General features: G+C 40.8%; 2 protein-coding genes across 4 annotated transcripts; one reads left to right on the forward strand and one right to left on the reverse strand.

The window, feature by feature from the left end:
• Nucleotides 1-2,407: 2,407 nt before the first annotated feature.
• LOC129750624 (mitochondrial enolase superfamily member 1-like) lies at nt 2,408-19,199 on the reverse strand. Its single transcript, XM_055745618.1, has 9 exons — nt 19,007-19,199; nt 11,158-11,242; nt 10,964-11,097; nt 10,783-10,905; nt 3,487-3,637; nt 3,260-3,417; nt 3,048-3,190; nt 2,821-2,984; nt 2,408-2,761 (listed from the first exon to the last, which is right to left on the reverse strand). Exons 1-9 carry the CDS (start codon nt 19,109-19,111, stop codon nt 2,460-2,462), a joined length of 1,365 nt encoding a protein of 454 aa, XP_055601593.1. The 5' UTR covers nt 19,112-19,199; the 3' UTR covers nt 2,408-2,459.
• Nucleotides 3,890-10,749, forward strand: LOC129750618 (inner nuclear membrane protein Man1). 3 transcript variants are annotated; one of them, XM_055745604.1, is made up of 4 exons: nt 3,890-4,081; nt 6,830-7,484; nt 7,551-8,286; nt 8,771-10,749. In XM_055745604.1, the coding sequence occupies exons 2-4, from the start codon at nt 6,983-6,985 to the stop codon at nt 10,101-10,103; spliced, it is 2,571 nt and encodes an 856-aa protein (XP_055601579.1). In that variant the 5' UTR covers nt 3,890-4,081; nt 6,830-6,982; the 3' UTR covers nt 10,104-10,749. The 3 variants fall into 3 exon arrangements, with proteins under 3 accessions (XP_055601579.1, XP_055601580.1, XP_055601581.1); XM_055745605.1 differs by lacking the exon at nt 3,890-4,081 and adding an exon at nt 6,545-6,740; XM_055745606.1 differs by lacking the exon at nt 3,890-4,081 and having other exon boundaries at nt 6,812-7,484.
• Nucleotides 19,200-19,300: the final 101 nt, after the last annotated feature.

The following is a 19,300-nucleotide window of genomic DNA, read 5'->3' on the forward strand; positions in this document are numbered from 1 at the left end:
CATCTTTCCACCAGATGAAAACGAATATGGCATAAGTATTCAATTTTAAAAGTATTTTTCCTGTTGAATTCTGCTCACTTCATGCTTTTAAAAGAAATTTAACTTTAAGAATATTTCCAATACATGAATCAATTTAAAAATAATTATTTTTAATTAAATTAATTTATTATTAATTTTGTAATGCGTAGTATTGCGATGAAGATAGATTTTCCGTTTTTTTTTTATTTTGAATTTTGTAAATCGTCGTGCAAACGAAATATTTCACGCAACGTTTCAAATATTTTACACGCAAAGAATTTTTGTCGTCCAAAATCATAAAATTTGACATAATGAAAATGTTTTGGAAAAAAATTCTAAAAAACTGTTCAAATTGGATCAAATTTGATTTAATAAAAAATCAAGAAACTAATAGAAGCTATTTTTTTATTATTCTAGAAAAAATATCATTTTCTTTGCTTTAAATCAATTTTCTTTTGATAATGTAATAAATGTTTAAAAAACTACAACCAGCAGAATAAGTGAACCATTGTCAAATCAGTAAATTTTTCTTCAGGGGGTCTGAATTTGAATTTGACTTTGTATAAGCATTTCAAGTGCCTGTACTCTTCAAAAAGTGATCTTAACGTAACCTTAAGCAAACAATTGAGGCCTGTTCGGGCTCGGCCGATGGAGGGTTCGGATTTCGGGGTATTTCTTCCCGTCTCTCGTCGACGGCATCCACCAGCAGCAGGAATGTAAGGTGAGTCGCGTTCACTTAGCACCAAAGCAACAGCTGATCACCCGTTCGGGGGAGATTTAGTTTGCACAGCGTCGGGTTGATTTCGCGAACAAGCACCACACAGAATGCACAATGATTGCTGCCAATTACTTAGGTTCGATTTCGGAACTAGTATATAGAAGTCGCTTATTTGGACTTAAACTAAACGGTTTATTGGGAAAGTAGTGAAATCCGTGCGTTCAATTCAACGTTATATTCTATTCTAAACTAAAATGGCTTACATACTATTGTGTGAGACTCTCTCGGCGAAAGTTGTTATGTTGCGAGAGAGTTTTGCTTATTCTAAGGTACGTGCACAGATAATGAGTGTTTGCGAACAAATGGCTTAAAGTGTCAAGTGAACATATAAAAAACACACATTAAAAGTAATTTATGACCGGTGTAGTACCGATCAAGGCCCTCAGGATCAAAGGGGTGCAAGTCCCAAAATCATCAATTTTGAGTTAAGTATACCAAACAATTCTACTTGTTTCAACACTTTTTCGATATAATTAAAACAGTTATCCCGAATAGAAAAACATTATGAAAACACCATGAATTTCATTTTCACTCTACTGTGGATTTTATGGTTGACACCATGAATATTACGATACATGAAACCATGATTTCACTGTTAAACTCATTGTTTTCAACCATGGTATTCATGGTTTTGGCCAAAATTACCATGAAAAAAGGGGGTTGTTAAGCAACTTAACAATGAAAAAATCAACTTTTTCCCATACATTTGGAAACACAAAACGATGAAAATTATTGTGTTTACAGCTTCCAATTTTCTCAACCACACTATGAAGTTCACTGTTATCCCTTAAATTTTTATCGTTGATTGTTGATGTTGATTCATAGTTTATCAAGAATGTCGGGACCATGAAATTACATGGTTTTATTTGATGTTTTCATTGGTTTTTTTTGTTTATATTTTCTCTCAAAATGAAAAAATACTTGTTTTATTCGTTTGCTTCTTTTATTCAAATTATGGATTGTTTTTCATGCACTACAACACACTACAACACATTTTCACACCTAAATAAATGTTTCTGTGGGAATTCCGTGGGAGTTTAAAATTCACTAGTCCGAGTACGAGTCACGTACTTTCCGGCTGACATCCGGATCGGCCTCCAGCAGGATTCTGTAACAACCTATTTGCCACAACCTCGTAAGTTTTCCCTGAAAAAAAGTGTTATGAGATCCGAGGAAGATGAATCGATTAACTGATAAAACTTACCATTTTAACGTATACGATATAGCAATTGCTATATTGATTGGATGCTTTGGACGATTTTTTTTTCAACACCGAACACGCGCCATCAAAAATGAAAGTTTTCGATTTGACAGCAAGAAATACACGCTCATTTTAAAATCCCATTTACTGGATTAGATAAACAATGAATTATTATGTTTCTACCGTATTATTCACAGTTATTGTCATAATCATGGCGATTTCACCATCATATACAAATTATACTTCTAAAAAAGATCTTAACTTTACATTGAAATTCATTGTTAGAATAAATACCATTGTTTAATTATTGTATCACCATGGTCTTGGCTATTCGGGATGTTATGAAACAATATATTTCTTTGATTATTTATTCTTTTTTATTTGCATCTATGAACGCATATATTTGGTTACTTTAAAAAATTAACTGCAAAAATGGCATAGAATTAAAAAAGAAACAACCATTTAATACTCTTGTATCTTAAAAATTCCTTCGGTAAACATCTTTGTCCATTCTGTGCCAACAGGATATTCGTACCCGGCAATTGCTTCTGGTTTCAGTTCAGTAGAATAGCCTGCTGCCTGGGGTGCGATGTAGCATGCATTACTATTTATTTCAGCTGGGTTAACGAACTGTTCGTGTTGTTGATCAACAAATTCGACCATTCTGTCATCTGTAGTACAAGAAACGGAAGTGAAATCCCACATCTGTAGATGCTGCACCATTTCACATAATCCAACGCCACCGGCATGGGGACAAACTTTCACTGAAAAGTTTAAAGTGGATTGAAACCGATTGGAACTTCTTGAATGATTTATTTTTTACCGTTAAATTTCTTCGCCATCAAATAAACAGCCAGAATTTCGTTCACCCCACCAATTCGAGCTGAGTCGATCTGGCAAAACTCCAAAGCATTGGCCTGCAAAAACTGCTTAAACAGCACCCGGTTGCAGCACATTTCTCCCGTGGCTACTCCGACATTGTACTCCCTGTAAAATGAATTTACAATGCAAATCAATGGATTCTTATCTGTTGAATAATTTCAGTGTAACCTCAACGCGTCCGCAATTCTTTTGTGTCCCAAAACATCATCCGGCGAGGTCGGTTCTTCAATCCAAAGCAGTTTGAATTCCCGCAGCTGCTTCATCCATTCGATTGCGACATCAACGTCCCAGATTTGATTGGCATCAACCATCTGAGTATTTTGATGAAAAATTAATACAAAATCAGTCATATGTATCATACTCAAAACATGTGCCCTTACCAACTTATTTTCCCAACCGATTTCCTCTCGAACAAGCTTGCACCGCTTGATGTCGTTCTGCAGGTTTTGACCAACCTTTATTTTGAAGGCGGTAAAACCAGCTGCTAGATATTTTTGGCAAAGGGTACGGATGTAGTCATCGGTGTATCCGAGCCAGCCTGTGTAAATAAACGACGTTTTTACTGCAAAAATCTTAAAATGAGATAATTATTTGATACGAAGCGTACCAACTTGAGTAGTGTATGCCGGATATCCGTTCGATACAAGCGAGGCGACTCGAGACTCCCGACCTTCTTTACTCGATTTAAGTATGGAAATTGCTTCCTCTGGCGTGATTGCGTCGGTTATGTAACGAAAATCGATTGTTGATACCAGCTCCTGAAAAAATCACGAAAAAAAACCAGTTTTAATATTGCGGTTGCAAAAATTTTGAATAAAATATTAATCAACATTTTTTGAATAGACACGCTCTAATTCACTGAAATATTTCAAAAATGCACGCGCTCGTCGCCCGAAAAGTTTTGACAGTTCATCGTGAGCGAAAACGCATCGCACCGAGCGAGCGAAAATTTTCAGCTTCACGCGCGTGAGTTCTCGCATCTCATCGGCCAAATTTGTCAGTCGTGCGAGATCGTACAAGCGGACGTCGAAGCGGAGTTGTTTGGGATTCGGGAATAAAATTCGTGCAATTAACCGTGAAACCGGTTTCGAAAGTGGACAAAAGTGTTACGAATCGGAAGCTGCTAGTGTTCTCCGTTGGTTGCACATATTTTCGGCAGCATGCAACACATCGAAGGTGGCTAAAATTGCAGTATTTTCGTGGTAAGTTGACCCCATTTTTTTTTTCTTCATTTCGTCGGCGGTTCGGAAAAGAAGGATAAATTTGAGCGGTTTGCGTGTTTGAGCGCTGCTGTGGAATGCGCGACGGTAGAGAAAGCGAAAGGCGGCATCGTTGCAGTGCAGCTGCCTGCAGAGTGAGCGAGAGGGCAGGATAGTGAGTGTGTGGTAGTGGTGGTGAAAGGATTTCTGTTTCTCTACCCGAATTGAGAAGGGTGGCCAATTTTATTTTTGTATAGGTTTTGAGAAAAGTTCCACTTTTCATGTTTCATTTTTTCTTAACAATTCAAAACGTTTAAAAACAGAAAAATAAATAAAAAAAATGCCATTTTTATATTTTTTATACCTTTTCTTTGAATTTTTACAATATGAAACGAAGGGTCAAGCTTTACAGTAAGTGGGAATCGAGGAACTCGGTAATTGTTTTGAAAACATTTGCCAAGCAGTTCGATAATCTATTTTTTAAAAGATCGGTTACACTGTGATAACAGCGGGTATTATTCGATAAAAAAATATCAGAATACCGATCATATTTACCGGTTTAACTGTAAAAAGGTTGTGCTAATTACATGTTTTCGATCCATAAAAAGAAGTAGAGGATAGATCTAAATGTGTCAGCTTTATGTGCGACAACCAAACTGTTTGTTTTAGTGGTCTTGGGTTCGATTTTTTTGTCCTGTAAGCTTAATTTTTCTAACGATCAGCGCCTCTCACGTGCACGAAAGATTTGCTGCTAGTCTCAAACCGACGTCTTTTATTCTAATCTGCAATATTTGACAAGGCGAACCACGAAATTTCCTTTGGTAAGATTGAGCGCTTAGTTTTCTGTAGAACTTGGCTAATTCCGCAGTTACTTAACTGGATGTAAATTGACAGTTCGCACGGGAGAGTGCCTCCTCCGGTGTGCCTCAAGGTTGTCATATAAGACCGATTATTTTCTTAATCTTTTCAATGAAGTTCAATGACAACTCGTCAGCCTCTATTTGGCGCTAGTGTTTGTCACTTTCGAGACTTTCGATAGCTCAATTTATTACCGAACATAAGCTGTGGTCTCATATTTTTCTCATTAGTGCGCGGCTACGACACGCATCATTATTTCGTCTGTCGGCTTCGCTCTCTGACCAAATCACCACCCACCGTACCTACTCGGAGAGCAAAACACGTTTTGCTGGACGCGCTGCTTGTAGTTCTAGAAATTCAGGAATGAATTTACGTTTATAATTTTCATATTTTTGTGAAATCTCACAGCGTGAATTGTTGCACCTCACTAGAATGTAGATTAAATTCCCTTTTCAATGGATATAGTTTTGATTGCTTCAAACGGCGAGAAAGCACTGAAAATCCGGGTACAACCTGACGGAGGACCACAAAAACAGATGAAATTTCAATTAGTGAAAAAATCGCGCAAAGTAGCCAACTTTGAAAAATTCCAGTAAATTCAATTTTTGTTTTATCGAAAATCTAAAGACAGCAAAATGTTAGAATTTCAATAAAGTTTGTAGTCATATTTTTTAAAACACTCTACCATCGCTCAAACAGTATTTACTAGCAATCGAATGAAAAGTAGGTTTTTCAGACCACTTTTTTGAACTTTTTGTGACCATTTCATTAAAAAAAATTTAAAAAATATTTCTTTGTTCCATGATGTAGACATTAACTTCAGCTTTCATATGTATTAGGCAAATATTTTTTTGGTCGTGTAATATATGAACTACAGCAGTTTTCCTGAGGCATGTTTTTTCGGATTTTTTTTCTTTCATGCTGAATAACGAGAAAACTAGAAGCTTTAGCCTTATATAATGTTCTAAACATATTTTACTGACATTACAAGGTTTCTAGTGATATTAAGTTTCATTGTAATCGGTTAGATATAAAGAGAGTTATGACGATTTTAGCTTGGAGTGTCAAAATGACACTCCTAGTGCTGATTAGGGTAATGAAATCTGATGCGGATGAGGGTTAAGCAACATTCCCACTTTTTCACTTCAGCAATGGTACCTAATCCAATTCCTTACTGTCCATTTTTCATCACATTCGCAAAAATCAGGCAAAATCAGGCATATTTTCAAAAATCAGGAAAATTCAATAGCTTATCAGGTTGTCAGGCTGAGCCTCGAAAAATCAGGCAATGCCTGAAAAATCAGTCACCTTGGCATCTCTGGGCTACACTGGTCCCGGTAGGTCCCGGTATCATCGCATCGTCATCATCTCGCAGACATCAGTCTGCTGTGGCCTGGCTAGCCGTATGAAGAATGAAGGCAAAAAAATGAATGAAGCGCCGTCTCGATTGCTATGCGTGGGAACGGGACCAACCGAATAGCCACCGATCTAGAGTCCTGCAGCAGAGAGTGGACATGTTAAAGTGGATAATAATTTTTATTAACTATCACTGGTAACCTTTTAGAACATGTTGCATTTGTTACAGAAAAAAAGATATTTCTGTTTTGGGATGTCCGTCATTCATCAGTCAGCCACTTACCCAATAAAATTACTTCTAGACTCAAACTGTGTTATCTTGTATGCCTCCATACCGTATACCGGTTTAACAAGGTTTGCACGAAGCGCCATTGAGTAAACATCAGGCAAAGTAATGCACAAGAGAAAAGAATCTTGAAATCCACTACAACTGTGCCACACTTGACAAGTAAATATTAGGGCTGATGACTTAATTTAATTTTTTTTTCATAATTTTACTCAACTAATGATAGAATTTTTCCTTTGAATCATCGACAGAAAAAGATTTGGCTGACCGCGTATTTGCTCACTACTTGCCTAGGAGAGCTGTGGTATTGGTGTGCCCCCGAGCAGCAGCAAGACGTGTGCGGTGAACTGAGGAGTGATCACTAACCGGAACAGAAAAAAATAGTAAACAATCGAACTCGTGCGATGGGCAGCCAGATGGATAATCTGGACCTGCTCTCGGATGACGAGCTGCGGCACCGGTTGGTGCAGTATGGCTTCCAGAACCTACCGGTGACCGGGACTACCCGCAAAATTCTCATCAAAAAGCTGCGAAACCACATGGAAACGGAAAAGAGTAAACTTCGTCGGGAAACTTCCTACGCCACTCGGTACTCATCTGGCGAGGAATCCGACAGTGGTGATCGAAGATCGGCCAGACGAACTACAACGTCCGCCAGCGTTAAAACATCGATGCCACCACCCCCCGCCAGGACAATCGTCACGAAACGCATCAGCTCCAACTCGGCCATATCACAAAACAGCAGCAGTTTGTTGATGAACAACAATAATAACAATAACTACAATCATAACAAGGCTATTTCACCGACATCTGGGCGAAGCTCAGTGTACATTTCGCCGGTCATAATCAACGACAGTGAGGAAGAGGATTACTCAAGTGGTCTGAAACCTTCTGGTCGGAACTACGGTAAGGTTTAAAAAAAAATTTAAAAAAGAAATTCGTAACTCATACATTTAAATCTATTCCCCAAAGGTGATACAAAACCTTCACCGAGTGCGCTGTTCCGGCGGGCAACAACATCGTCATACTCAACACCATCCAGGTCAACTTTGGCACCGGCACCGACAATGAGCTATCGGAACACCCTCAGCTCTACCCCAGTAATAGCAGCTGGAAATTCAACTACAACAACCGATGGGGGATCGCGAACGCCGCACAATGATTCATCCAACTCCAACGGCAGCGCATCGGATTCTCCGTTCATTAGTGAGTACACCAAACGGTTGCTCCAGCTCCGGGGAGAAACGGTCTCCCAGGAAAGTTACAACTCGGCCATCGGTAGTGCCATCAACCACCGAGTAGCAGCCCCGGGCGGCAGCAATCTCAACCTTAATCACGCCGGAGCCCCCATTGTGGGCAATCACTTTCGGAACCGGTACAGCAACAGCTACTCCAATCGCTACTCGACGAACAGTCACGACGGTTCCGGAAATCTGAACGCGAACGATATTGTGTCCCATGCGCAACCACCACCCGGGGGGCTTTTGAGTGATCTACACCAGCCGGCACAGCAGCAGCAGGCACAGATTCCGCTGCGAATGGCTCTGCGTAATCTCATCAGCAAGCTGGACGAACACTACGGGCTGAAGCAGACCTTCATCCCCTGTGCGCTACTGTGTCTCTTTATCGCTTTTCTGGTGTTTGTGGCTTTCATGTATCTGACTATCAGTACCGACATTGCGAGCACCCTCAGTTCGATTGATACCAGGTGAGTTTAACATTTTAAAACGAAACTATTTCAGAAACTTTATTTTTGATCATGTCAAGCAGAATAGTTTGATTGTCAGGACACGAAAGTATGAATACCACTGATTTGAAAAGTGTGTGAATTGCTTTAACATCAATAGCACAATACAGTAGATTTGAAGAAAATCTACTCTCACTCAAAGTAAGCGTATGATATAAAGGAAGTATTCAAATCGGCCTGTGGGATTTTCAAAAAAAAAAACGCTTTTACTACTTAATTTATTGGCCTTATCGGTGAAAAGTGATGTCCTTTTTAGTAAGAACATTAGAAAGTTAGAAGAAATGGAAGATGGTAAAATTAAGCGGGTAGAATTTACTCAGGAGCATTATGATAACATTCCTACCAAATGTTTGTTGAGCACGGGCCATGTTGTAAATAAAAAAAAACCCATAAAATATTTTAGTTCTCAGTGACGCTAAATTAAGATGTTGCTCTTATTTTGCAGCTACGATCTCTGCGAAGGATCTTCCCCGGCCAACCCTAATCACTGCGTGGTCCAATCGGATGTGGAACCGGCCCTGGAGTTGCTGAAACTGGTCGGAACGGAACTAAAAGCCCGGGTCGAACACAGCAAATGCGTCGACTCGAACGTGCCCTACTGGATGAGTGCAGATGAGGTGTTGAAGCTGGCCAAAGAACACAACCCGACGCAGGTGATTCCGCAATTGAGCCGGCACCTGCACACCATGGAATATCTGATCGACCGGAACCCGCAGTGGAAAATTAACCACTGTGATCAGGAAGGGCGCGAAATTGACTTCGCGGAAGTGCTCCGGAAGAGATCGACTCGAAGTAACTATTTCGCGATCCTGAAGCCCAAGCTACCGTTCACCTGCATGCTGTACAACAAATTCCACACGTTCTTCGTGATCGTCGGTGTGCTGGGATTGATTGGAATATCGACATATCTTGTAAACTATTTCTACAAATTCGTACTGTATGTGAAGCAGAAACGTCGCAATCAGGTTAATGGTCTAATCGGAGAAATAATCCAGGCCGTGAGCCAAGCGGCAGCGATTGGAAACGGTAGCGATTCTACGGACGATGGCGGTTTGATTGTGGTGAACCATTTGAGGGACCGATTGATTCCTCCGGATAACCGCAAAAAGCTAGAGTGGGCATGGTTGGAAGCTCTGCAGTTCCTTGAACAGAATGAAAGCAGGATTCAGTTTGAGGTTCGCAACCGAGGAGGTGAAGATTACAAGATGATGAGATGGACCGATTCTAATCAATCCTTTCCATCGGCCGCTGGACGTTCTGCTCCCGGTGGAGCGAAGAAATGGCAAAGTCCGGCCTTTGACAATACTAACAAAATCCCCGACCCACCGACGCCTTGCCTGAAAATCCGACAGATGTTTGATAAATACGAAGTGAACGATCCAAACTTGAAAACGATTGTACAGGACGCCATTCTGGAGAAAGTTGGTCCCCGTTGTAAAATCTACGACATTCAGATGGACCGGAATAGTTGCTGCGTCTACGTGCGGTGTGCATCGTCCAAGGACGCCGGAATAGTACACGACGAGATCAACGGTTGGTGGTTCGACAATCGGCTGGTATCGATCAAATTTTTGCGGCTCGAGCGCTACCTGGCTCGATTCCCGCGATCGTCGGCTGGTCCCGTTTTCCTGAAACCATCGAACCGCAACAATAGCTCTATGTCGCAGCAGCAACAACTAGCAACCGAACGGCCATCCGTTAATCCGCTGGAGCGGGACGAAGCAGAAGACGACGAAGAAGAGGAGGACGATCTCGAGCTCGATCAGGAGCAAGAGTAGTGCTAAATACTTTGGAGTTGAAATTTTTATTTTTTTTATTTCTAAGTTTTAGATCCTAAATTTTACTAGAGACGTAAATTTAAAAAGCGGCTGCTATTAATAATTGTTTGAATTAAGCAAATGTCTATTTTTTTGAGGACGCAACTTCGCTTTTGTTTTGTTTATCGTTCAAAAAAGAGTTTACTTACTAGGGCGACCACTACTAATGATTGCAAATTTAACCTGAAGTGTAGCGAAATGATTAACAATAAATAACTAATATCGTTGACGTTACAAAAAGGCAATTCTATTGAAATTATTAAACTGTTGGTGTGTACTGTAAACTGTTGACATTTTTTTTTTGTTTCTTCTAATATATCGACGAAAAGAAGAAATAAGTAAATCATATTTAAGAAAAAAAACAAACTGTAAAAAGCAAACTCGACTCGCAGACGGCAGAAAATAAATCATTGAGATCAAGAAGAACAAGCGCTATCATTAATTTTAGCTGGAATAAAAGTACGATACAAACAACAAACGTAAACAAAGTAGAAGGATTCTATCCGACGACAACTAAAGCAACAAAACCTTAGGGTTAAGTTTAGTTAAGGAACAGTGTAAAGATGAAAAAAGTGAGCGATCCCCCAATAAAAAGTATCTTTGTAAATTTGATTTTCTAAATAATTGTAAAAGAACTCACCTCCGGTTCCATGTCCGTTAGAAGTCTCCAAACCGGGACGCCTCGTATTTTGCCCCACAAATCCCACAGGGCATTGATGATGGCTGCCGCAGCCAAGTGGGTGACACCTTTTTCTGGACCAATCTGTCGAAATTCGACGTTAAAAAAAACCTAAACTCGTTGGAGTCAACAACTGACTTACCCATCTCAGTTGAGATTCGCTAGTGAGCTCGCGCCAAAACTTCGCAAAATCCCCAAAGATGCTGTGAGAAGTTCTATTTTCTACCATACCCTTCATGGCTTTGACCGCCAACAGAACGATGTCGGTGCCACGACCTGCCACAGAAGCGATGACCCGTCATTAGAACTGTTTTATGGTTTAAACTGAGATCTTACCTAGGGTAAATGTGAGTCCATTTCCATACAGACCATCAGAGGTGTTAATGGTAACATAGACGCAGGAATAGTCTGGATCCGTGTGCTGAAATTAGAAAACAAGGTGAGTAAGTCTGTTAACGCAAAATTGGAACCATGCTAATATCTGAGTCTCGTTGTAACGACACGACAAAAGCAGCGGCAATGTGCTCTTATTTTGTCGCACTCTCAATCCACACAGCTGATCGACGAGCGATCAGCTGACGAGTCAGTAGAAAGAAACCATCAAAGTGAACGGACATAGCTCCTCATATCGACAATAAAGTTTAAGTCAAAAACCCAAGTGAAGTTATCGTTGAATATCTAATAAAGTTATCTGAATTTGAAGACATAATAAAAGTGTTTAAAACCAACACGCGCTTCTCCGTGCCATCCGAATCCTGTGAATAAATCAGCTACAAACTGCAACAAAGTCTTTATCTAATAAATAATTATTAAGGCATAACTATTATTAACGTTATGATTTGAATGATTATCATCTACCATCTGTCAAACAATCTGTGATGTGCGATTTTTCTTATCAATATGTATATTGATTCAAAAATTACTTAAAATTGAACTACCGGAAAGGACATTTCAACTTAAAAAATAGAAGGTACCAAAAATTCTAACAGCTAACTTTCAAACATTAAACTGATTTTGAAATACTTACTTAATAATGTATCAAAATGTAAAGTACCTATAAAAAAGGTAACAAAGCCTTCGTTTTTCATGGCTTTCAATTAGCATAAAAAGTTCGTTTAAAAATTGTATAGGGTTTCAATATTTAATTGCTTTTCAATTTTCTAAGCAAAAAAAATCATGCAAAGTAGTTTTGGAGACATTTCTTCTAGTGTTGACAATTAGTATCAGAATAAAGAAAATTTTATTTTACATTGGTCACCTAACTAGTACATCTCATCGAAGCACAGTACGAGTCATTTTCGTGCAAGGTCTTGCACGACGGTGCCTTGTCCGAACCTATTCCGGTAACTGCCGGTAACGGCCGACGACCTGAAACTCTTTTACACCACAAACAGCCAAGAGGACACCAATTTCCTGCAGCAGCAGATCAATGTGTTTACTCAGTGGTGTGACTTGAATTGCCTGCCCTTGAATCGCTCGGTCGTATCATTTTTACGTAAGCGACACCCTCTTTATGCGGAGTACGTTCTCGGAGACGGAATCATTTCTTGGGTGGACCACATCAACGATCTGGGCGTTATTCTCGATCAACGCCTGGAGTTTAAGACTCACACAAACTACATCGTCGACCAAGCATCCAGAAACCTTGGATTCTTATTGCGCATAGCCAAAGACTTCAAAGACGTGTATTGCCTGAAAAGTCTTTACTGCTGTATAGTTCGTTCCATCCTCGAGTATGCTTCAGCTGTTTGGTGCCCTTTCTACCAGAATGGAGCTGAACGAATCGAGGCTATTCAGCGTCGCTTCATGCGGTATGCCCTGGGTCATCTGAACTGGCAAGACCCGTTCCGTTTACCAAGCTATGAAAATCGCTGCCGCCTCATAGACCTAGATACGCATCAAGCCCGCAGAAACGCTACGCGCGCTCTAGTTGCTGCTGATCTCTTAACATCCAGAGTTGACTGTCCCGTTTTGCTGGAGGCCATTCCTCTCAGCGTGCGTCCCCGAGGATTGAGAAACCAGCTTTTGCAGCTCTATGTGCCTATTCGTCTCAACAACTATGGAGCGAACAGCGCATTTATCGGCATACTGAAAACGTTCAATCGCTTTTCTGAGCATTTCGACTTTGATGTTTCGAGGAACGTTTTACGGGGAAAAGTTCTAACTGTTTCGAGATATGTATAAATCTGTGTTAATTTTTATCTTGTATTGTAATTACTATTAAGTTATCATTAGGATCTACATATGATCCGTTGATTTTATTCTAATAAACAATAAACTGCTGGAGTGAGACAGGGATGTATTTTATCACCGCTGCTTTTGCTCATCGTAATGGATAAGATCTTGAGTGGATCGATTGACTGTAGACCAAACCGAGGATTGCCGTTGAATCCTTCGAAAATGGAGCGACTAAACGACCTTGACCTGGCAGATGATATTGTTTTGCTCGCCCAAAGACAATAACACATGCAGAGCAAACTCGACGACCTCAACGAAAGCTCCAAAGCAGGTCTCAAGACCAAGTCGATGGAGATCAACACGATAAATCCTTCCAAATTCGTGGTAGCTGGGCAACAAGTTGAGAATGTGGAGTGCTTCCAGTATCTTGGTAGCCAGATAACGCCTGATGATGGTACCAGAAAAGACATCGAAACCCGGATCAGAAAGGCCAGATTTGCGTTTGCGATACTCCGGAACATCTGACGGTCACGCCAAATCTCTCTACTTCAACTCAAACGTCAAATCCGTGCGACTGCAAATATATGTGAATCGCTGCCTTGGTCTCAAATGAGGAACTACACCGCCAGTGTCATCAAAGGGCGCTAGAAATCGAGATTCGGGAACGCAAGTGGAGATTGATTGGGCACACGCTGCGAAGAGATGAGAACGAGACTTGCAGAGAGGCGCTTGAATGGAATCCAGAGGGACTTCGAATGATAGGCAGGCGCAGGCCCAGAAAATCGTGGCGGCGAAGCCTAGCCGCCGAAATCCGAACTGTCGACGAGAGTCTTGCCTGGGACCAAGTGAAGACGCTGACTCCGGATCGTCAACAGTTGGTCCGATCTTCTGGAACTGCGACATCAGGCCCTTCAATCACGAAGCTTCGTTAAATTCATCATGGATTGTGTTCCGAAGACCCTCACGTGCGATAAGTCCGGTTTCTTTCCACTCCAGAGCTGTTCAGATGCGACATGATGATTTCTTATAGGGGAATGATTCAAGAGATAAACCGCAGTTGATACATCCTCAGCCGTCAGCCCAGTCTTCTACAGGTTCGCTTCGGATAGCATGTCACAAGTTCGACGATTGTCCCCCATTTTGTTTGATTTGCTCGCTCAGGTATCCCATTTTCCTGTGGTGTGTGGATAGTCGTTGCCTGATGGCGGATCCCAAACTTCGCAAGATAATCTTCAAACTTCCGGTTCGTATACTAGAATCCTTTGTCAGTTCTTAGAGTTTTGATCTTACATCCGGTTTGCGCTCAGCCATCACATGAAACCTCTTGAAGATTTCTAGTACTTCGCCGACTGATGCTGCCGGCTGGAAACAGCGCGACTGAGTCGATGGGCTCTGAGGTCTCCGAAAGGCCTGATGCGTTGCGTCCCGGTGAAGAACCTGATTCGGTCAGTAGTCCGTACGAATCAGCCATATCCCCGTTGTCGATGCAACAGGAAGATGGTAGGAGGGTAGAAGTAATTGACGACGAAAATGATTGACTCGTAGATTCGATAAAACAGTAGCAAGCACATGAGGCTGAGGCCGCGAGGGACTCGTTGTCTAACAACGATGGACTTTCAATGTCAGCAATCATTGGTGTTGTACAACCAGTGGTGTAGAACTCCCGGAAGTTAAAGATGGAGTGAGCGAAAGAGCGGCGTCTTTGAGCTTGGGATCAACTCCAACCTTGAAAGAAATGGATCTGAGCGAGTTCACGTCGACATCCTTCCGTACCAATAGGTGAACCTCGGATGATTCGCACTGGAGACATTCCGTGACGAGTTCTTCGATGTCCTTTGCAGTGACGGTATTTTGCAACCTTGCAAGGTAGACCCAAAATTTCTTCTCTCTCGGCGCAACAGTGGCTATCGATTTAACGGTGACTTTCTTAGTACCCACACAGGAGGTTTGAGTGGGTGGTGTCGTATCCGTAGTTTTAATTACACTTTGCTGAAACAACTGCCTCACTTCACAACGCAAACCGTCCGACGTCTTCATCGTAAAACATCACTTCATAAACTCCCTGCAATAACCTCAACGCATCTGTTTGGACAATCGACGTTGAGTGAACATCCTCTCTCTCTTTTTTTCCGTTCATGGGAATATAATGCACTTTAATAAATGTGCAGTTAGTTTTCACTTATTATTTTATATAAGGTACACCGGGGCAAGTGCAAACGGTTTTCACCATAGTTCAACTTTAACATGTCCTAGGAAAATATGTAAATCTTCAAAAATTATCAATTATCGTTCGTTGCATCATTAAAATGGTTCTCAACAAATTCCCGTAGAAAGTGAAATTTAAAAAAATGTTGGTTAAAAGTAACGGCACTTTTGTGAAAAAATTTCTAAGTTTGCACTTGCCCCGTTTATGGGGGCAAGTGCAAACGCAATACTTTTTCCAAACTTATTCAAAGATGCGTCAGTGTATCGTTACTAAAACGAATTTAATACATGTTCCGGTATGTTTTATCATCTTTTTTTGATGTATTTGCTGTTTTTCTGCTATATTAATTACTTTTTGGAACTTCAGTTTTGCTGACTGTTGTTTGAAGCAAAAGACCTTCATTTGCCAAGGCATTACGGAATTTTGAATATCCGCTTCAGATACAACACTTTGGATACCCTTTCTGACCACTCTAATGTAATGCTGAACCATTTTTTAGATGATTTTTTTTCAATGTCTGATGTTACATGGCTTAAAGGTGCGTTTGCACTTACCCCGGTAGTGTCGTTTGCACTTGCCCCGCAGTGTGGGTTGACAGGAGTGAATATTATTTTCACAATTTTTAGGGTCTACTGAAAATTTACCATAAATTTTCTGCTTTCACCTGAATATCAGTCCCAAACACTCACCTTTCGACGAAAAATCGGATTTGAATGCCCTTTTTCGTAGCCAAAAAAAGCAAAACAAAAACACACTTTTCATGTCTAGTACGTACTTGAATTCGTGTGTAATCAAACAGTGCCGTGTTTTTAGTGAATAATTGAAAGAAAGTTTAGTTTATCTATGTCAGATTGTTGGTTTGGACAACAACAACAACTTCTAGAAGAAGAAATATTTTTTATTTTTTTTGTAACAGAGGAAAGTTGATCGTTTGCACTTGCCCCGAGTTTGCACTTGCCCCGGTGTACCTTATCATTTTCTCTCTCGCTTATTCTCTACAGGTGGTTCGATCCGCCGTCGCTTGTTTGTAGGGATGCCAAGGCTGGGCCAACGGGCAGACATGCGAGGGGATGGATTTAAATTGGAACGGTCGTTGTTAATTTTGTCCAATTTTCGGTGTGTCACTGCTAATTCCGACTTCACTTCCGTAACCAAGGACGCTTGATTTTTATTAAAATCCCGGATCAGAGATTCGTAACACCACTAACACGCCATAATGCGACGAAACGCTGAACTTTTTAAAAGATTACAGCACGCATCACAGACCCAAAGCAGATTTTTGTTGTCTGCCCTGGATTTTAGGTGTGATGTAAGTAGTCCAGCGCACTTGAAGCGATACGCCAGAGTACAAAAGCCTTGACAAGTGATGCTGTCGGAATAGCTCGTGGGCTTGGCGCATTTGTCACAGGCCATAACGATGGAAGACATTAGAGCAAGTCCTGTATCCAAAATTTTGCTGCGGTTGCACGTGGTTGCACGTGTGCCTGTCTTGGGAAATGGTTGACGACTATGTTTACCCATAGCACAAATGCAACAATCAGCAACCGTCTTCTCCCTCAGTTCATCGCCGGCAACGGCAACCAGACCATCTGCCAGCTGCTTTAAACTTGCCGAATTCAAGTGGCCCATTCGGCGATGCCAGATGTCCAGGAATACTTTTGATGAGCACGTCAGTGCCCTGTCGCCTACCACGTATTGCTCCAGCTTGAACAGTTCAATCGTACGATTCCCCTTGAGCCACTATGTTGCCATTTTGGCTCAGCACTCTACAGCCCGCGTTGTTGAATACCATGCTATATCCATTTCGGACAATCCTGTTGACGGAGAGAAGATTCACGGATAATTGTGGAATGTACCGCACCTCGTTGACTTGGAGTTCAGAACAGCTTTTCTGAAAACGTGGCTTCAAGATGGTTTTTCCGACTGCTTTGATGTTCATCTCTCCCTTATTAGCAGCTACAACGAAACCATTCGACGGCTTCAGATCCTTCAACAGCGCGCGGAATCGAAATATCAATCGGTGGCGATGCGTGACTCGATCTTAGAAAGGACAGTGCAAAAAGCTTCATCTGACGTATTTTTGCTTTCCTTCGCAATGTGACCGAATTTCTTGCACTTCCTACACTTTGGACTTCTAAAATCTGCTTTCGGATGGTTTGGAATGTTGTGTTGTTTGTTGAATCCTCCTCGCTTCCCTTTTGCCAGTAGTGCCGCATCCGCCGAAGGTACCTGCAGCTCCTTGACCACTCGATTCACGTACTCCGACATTGAAGAACAGCCTCCGAGATTCGCTTTGACCAGCTTGCGCAAAAGTCCAACTCGCCTGGTAAGACCCGAATCTTCAAATGCCTTCTCCAGGTTTTGCCAAACTTCCATCGCTGTCGACGCCGATTGCACGTGGATATAGTTGGTCGGATCCAGTAAAAGGATGATCTTGGCCCTTGCTTTTCGGTTCTTCACAGGATCGACATCGTTGAGAGTTCCATCAGCTTTTCTCTCGGGCTTGGCTCTAGGCTCTAGATAAATTTGCACGGCAAACTTCCACATCGGCCAGTTTTCCCGTCCGCAGAGCCTCTCGATCGAAAAATCTTTACTTTCCGAAGAATTTCAGAGTTTTAAGCTCGGAAACGATAAGCCCATAACCCTTTGAAACACGTCTTCTAGTGTTGAAAATTCGTAACAGATTAAAGACAATTTTATTTTACATTGGTCATAGCCAATAATTTTTTTAATATCAATCGTTCCCACCTAGTGTATGTACAGTACCGTTCATAATTGTATAGAAATTGGAAGTACGCGCATTGTCACTTCGCCTTTGAACTTTCATAACTTTTTACTCTAATGATATTTTTTGATCAATTTTTTTTTTGCGTTAGATAGAACAACTATCACAATATTATATCACAAAGTTTGAGATTTCTGTGGTTTGTGTGGCCATACAGTAATTCTATGAAAATCGGACTTTTTTTACTTTTTTCATTCAAACTGCAATATCTTAGAAACTAAGCTACATTTTTATTGAAATTTTGCAGAGATATTGTTGAAACATAAAGCTAGCATGTCTGAAGTTTTCGAAAAGTTCTATCGATGAAATCAAAAGTTACGCGAGGTGCAATATTTCAGGACATTTGATCAAAAAATATCATCAGAGTAAAAAGTTATGGAAGGTCAAAGTTGAAGTGATAGTGCGCGTGCTTCCAATTTCTATACAATTATGAACGGTACTGTATATCTCTTTTACCATGCAATATCTCTTTTAGTTGTCGAGATATAAGCGTAAATGTTACACCCTTGTAACCTACTGGTTCCTAGAAATCCAACGGTAGGTAAATCGTTTGTTGTTATTTTTTGAAGCATTTTGTAACATGTTTTTTTAATTACCTACAAAAAAAAACCAAAACGAGCAAGAATTAATCAAACTAGTTGGGTGAGCTGACAGTTGAGGGAATAAACCATTCGAGACAGCGAGAGTAGTGACTGAACGTGGATGTCAATTCGCTCAACTACCGTGCTTTTTGTTGTTGAAAAAACACCCAACAGTTTTTTTGGATCCCACTGAAATATATCCGTACACAGGAAATGCGAAATGAACTGTCAGTTTATTGAAATATTAACAAATAATTTTACTTTCTAAACTCTAATTCAAATAAAAATTTAAACTCATTCCTGAGTTCAGGCCTAAGTGTAACAAAAACAGGAGTTAGGCCTTAAAATGTAAACTAGTGCTTCATACCAAGTATATTGTTATTGTGTGATGAACGATTTTTAAGAAACTTAATTTACTTATTTGAATCTACTTACCATCGCATCCGATCCGTGTGACCCCAGAGATGTTGGCCAGCGAATATCTTTGGCATCCAGGGTAGTGATCCTGTAGCATTTATCCTGCAATGCGAACTTGGACATACCGAACGTTGAAACTCGCACTCGTACAAGCAACAGTAACCGATCGAAAGAACAGCTGTTTTGATACTGATTATTCTTCAAGCTTCAAACTGCTGCTGGTGCCTCGATGCAGTTGCCCAAATCCCGTTTTATTTAAGGGGGGATCAGCGTATCATATCACATACATCATCAGACCCATGCTTCATTTTT

This window comes from Uranotaenia lowii, chromosome 3 (genome assembly GCF_029784155.1).
Source record: "Uranotaenia lowii strain MFRU-FL chromosome 3, ASM2978415v1, whole genome shotgun sequence".
In the NCBI taxonomy this organism is placed as follows: domain Eukaryota; kingdom Metazoa; phylum Arthropoda; class Insecta; order Diptera; family Culicidae; genus Uranotaenia; species Uranotaenia lowii.

Excerpts from the sequence above, each read along its gene's own strand:
- LOC129750624 (XM_055745618.1), bottom strand. The coding sequence starts at position 19,111 with ATGTCCAAGTTCGCATTGCAGGATAAATGCTACAGGATCACTACCCTG. Across the intron at positions 3,191-3,259 it reads TCGGTTGGGAAAATAAGTTG|ATGGTTGATGCCAATCAAAT; the intron begins GTAAGGGCACAT and ends CAAAATACTCAG. Across the intron at positions 2,762-2,820 it reads GATGGCGAAGAAATTTAACG|TGAAAGTTTGTCCCCATGCC; the intron begins GTAAAAAATAAA and ends TAAACTTTTCAG.
- LOC129750618 (XM_055745604.1), top strand. The coding sequence starts at position 6,983 with ATGGGCAGCCAGATGGATAATCTGGACCTGCTCTCGGATGACGAGCTG. Across the intron at positions 7,485-7,550 it reads ACCTTCTGGTCGGAACTACG|GTGATACAAAACCTTCACCG; the intron begins GTAAGGTTTAAA and ends TATTCCCCAAAG. Across the intron at positions 8,287-8,770 it reads CTCAGTTCGATTGATACCAG|CTACGATCTCTGCGAAGGAT; the intron begins GTGAGTTTAACA and ends CTTATTTTGCAG.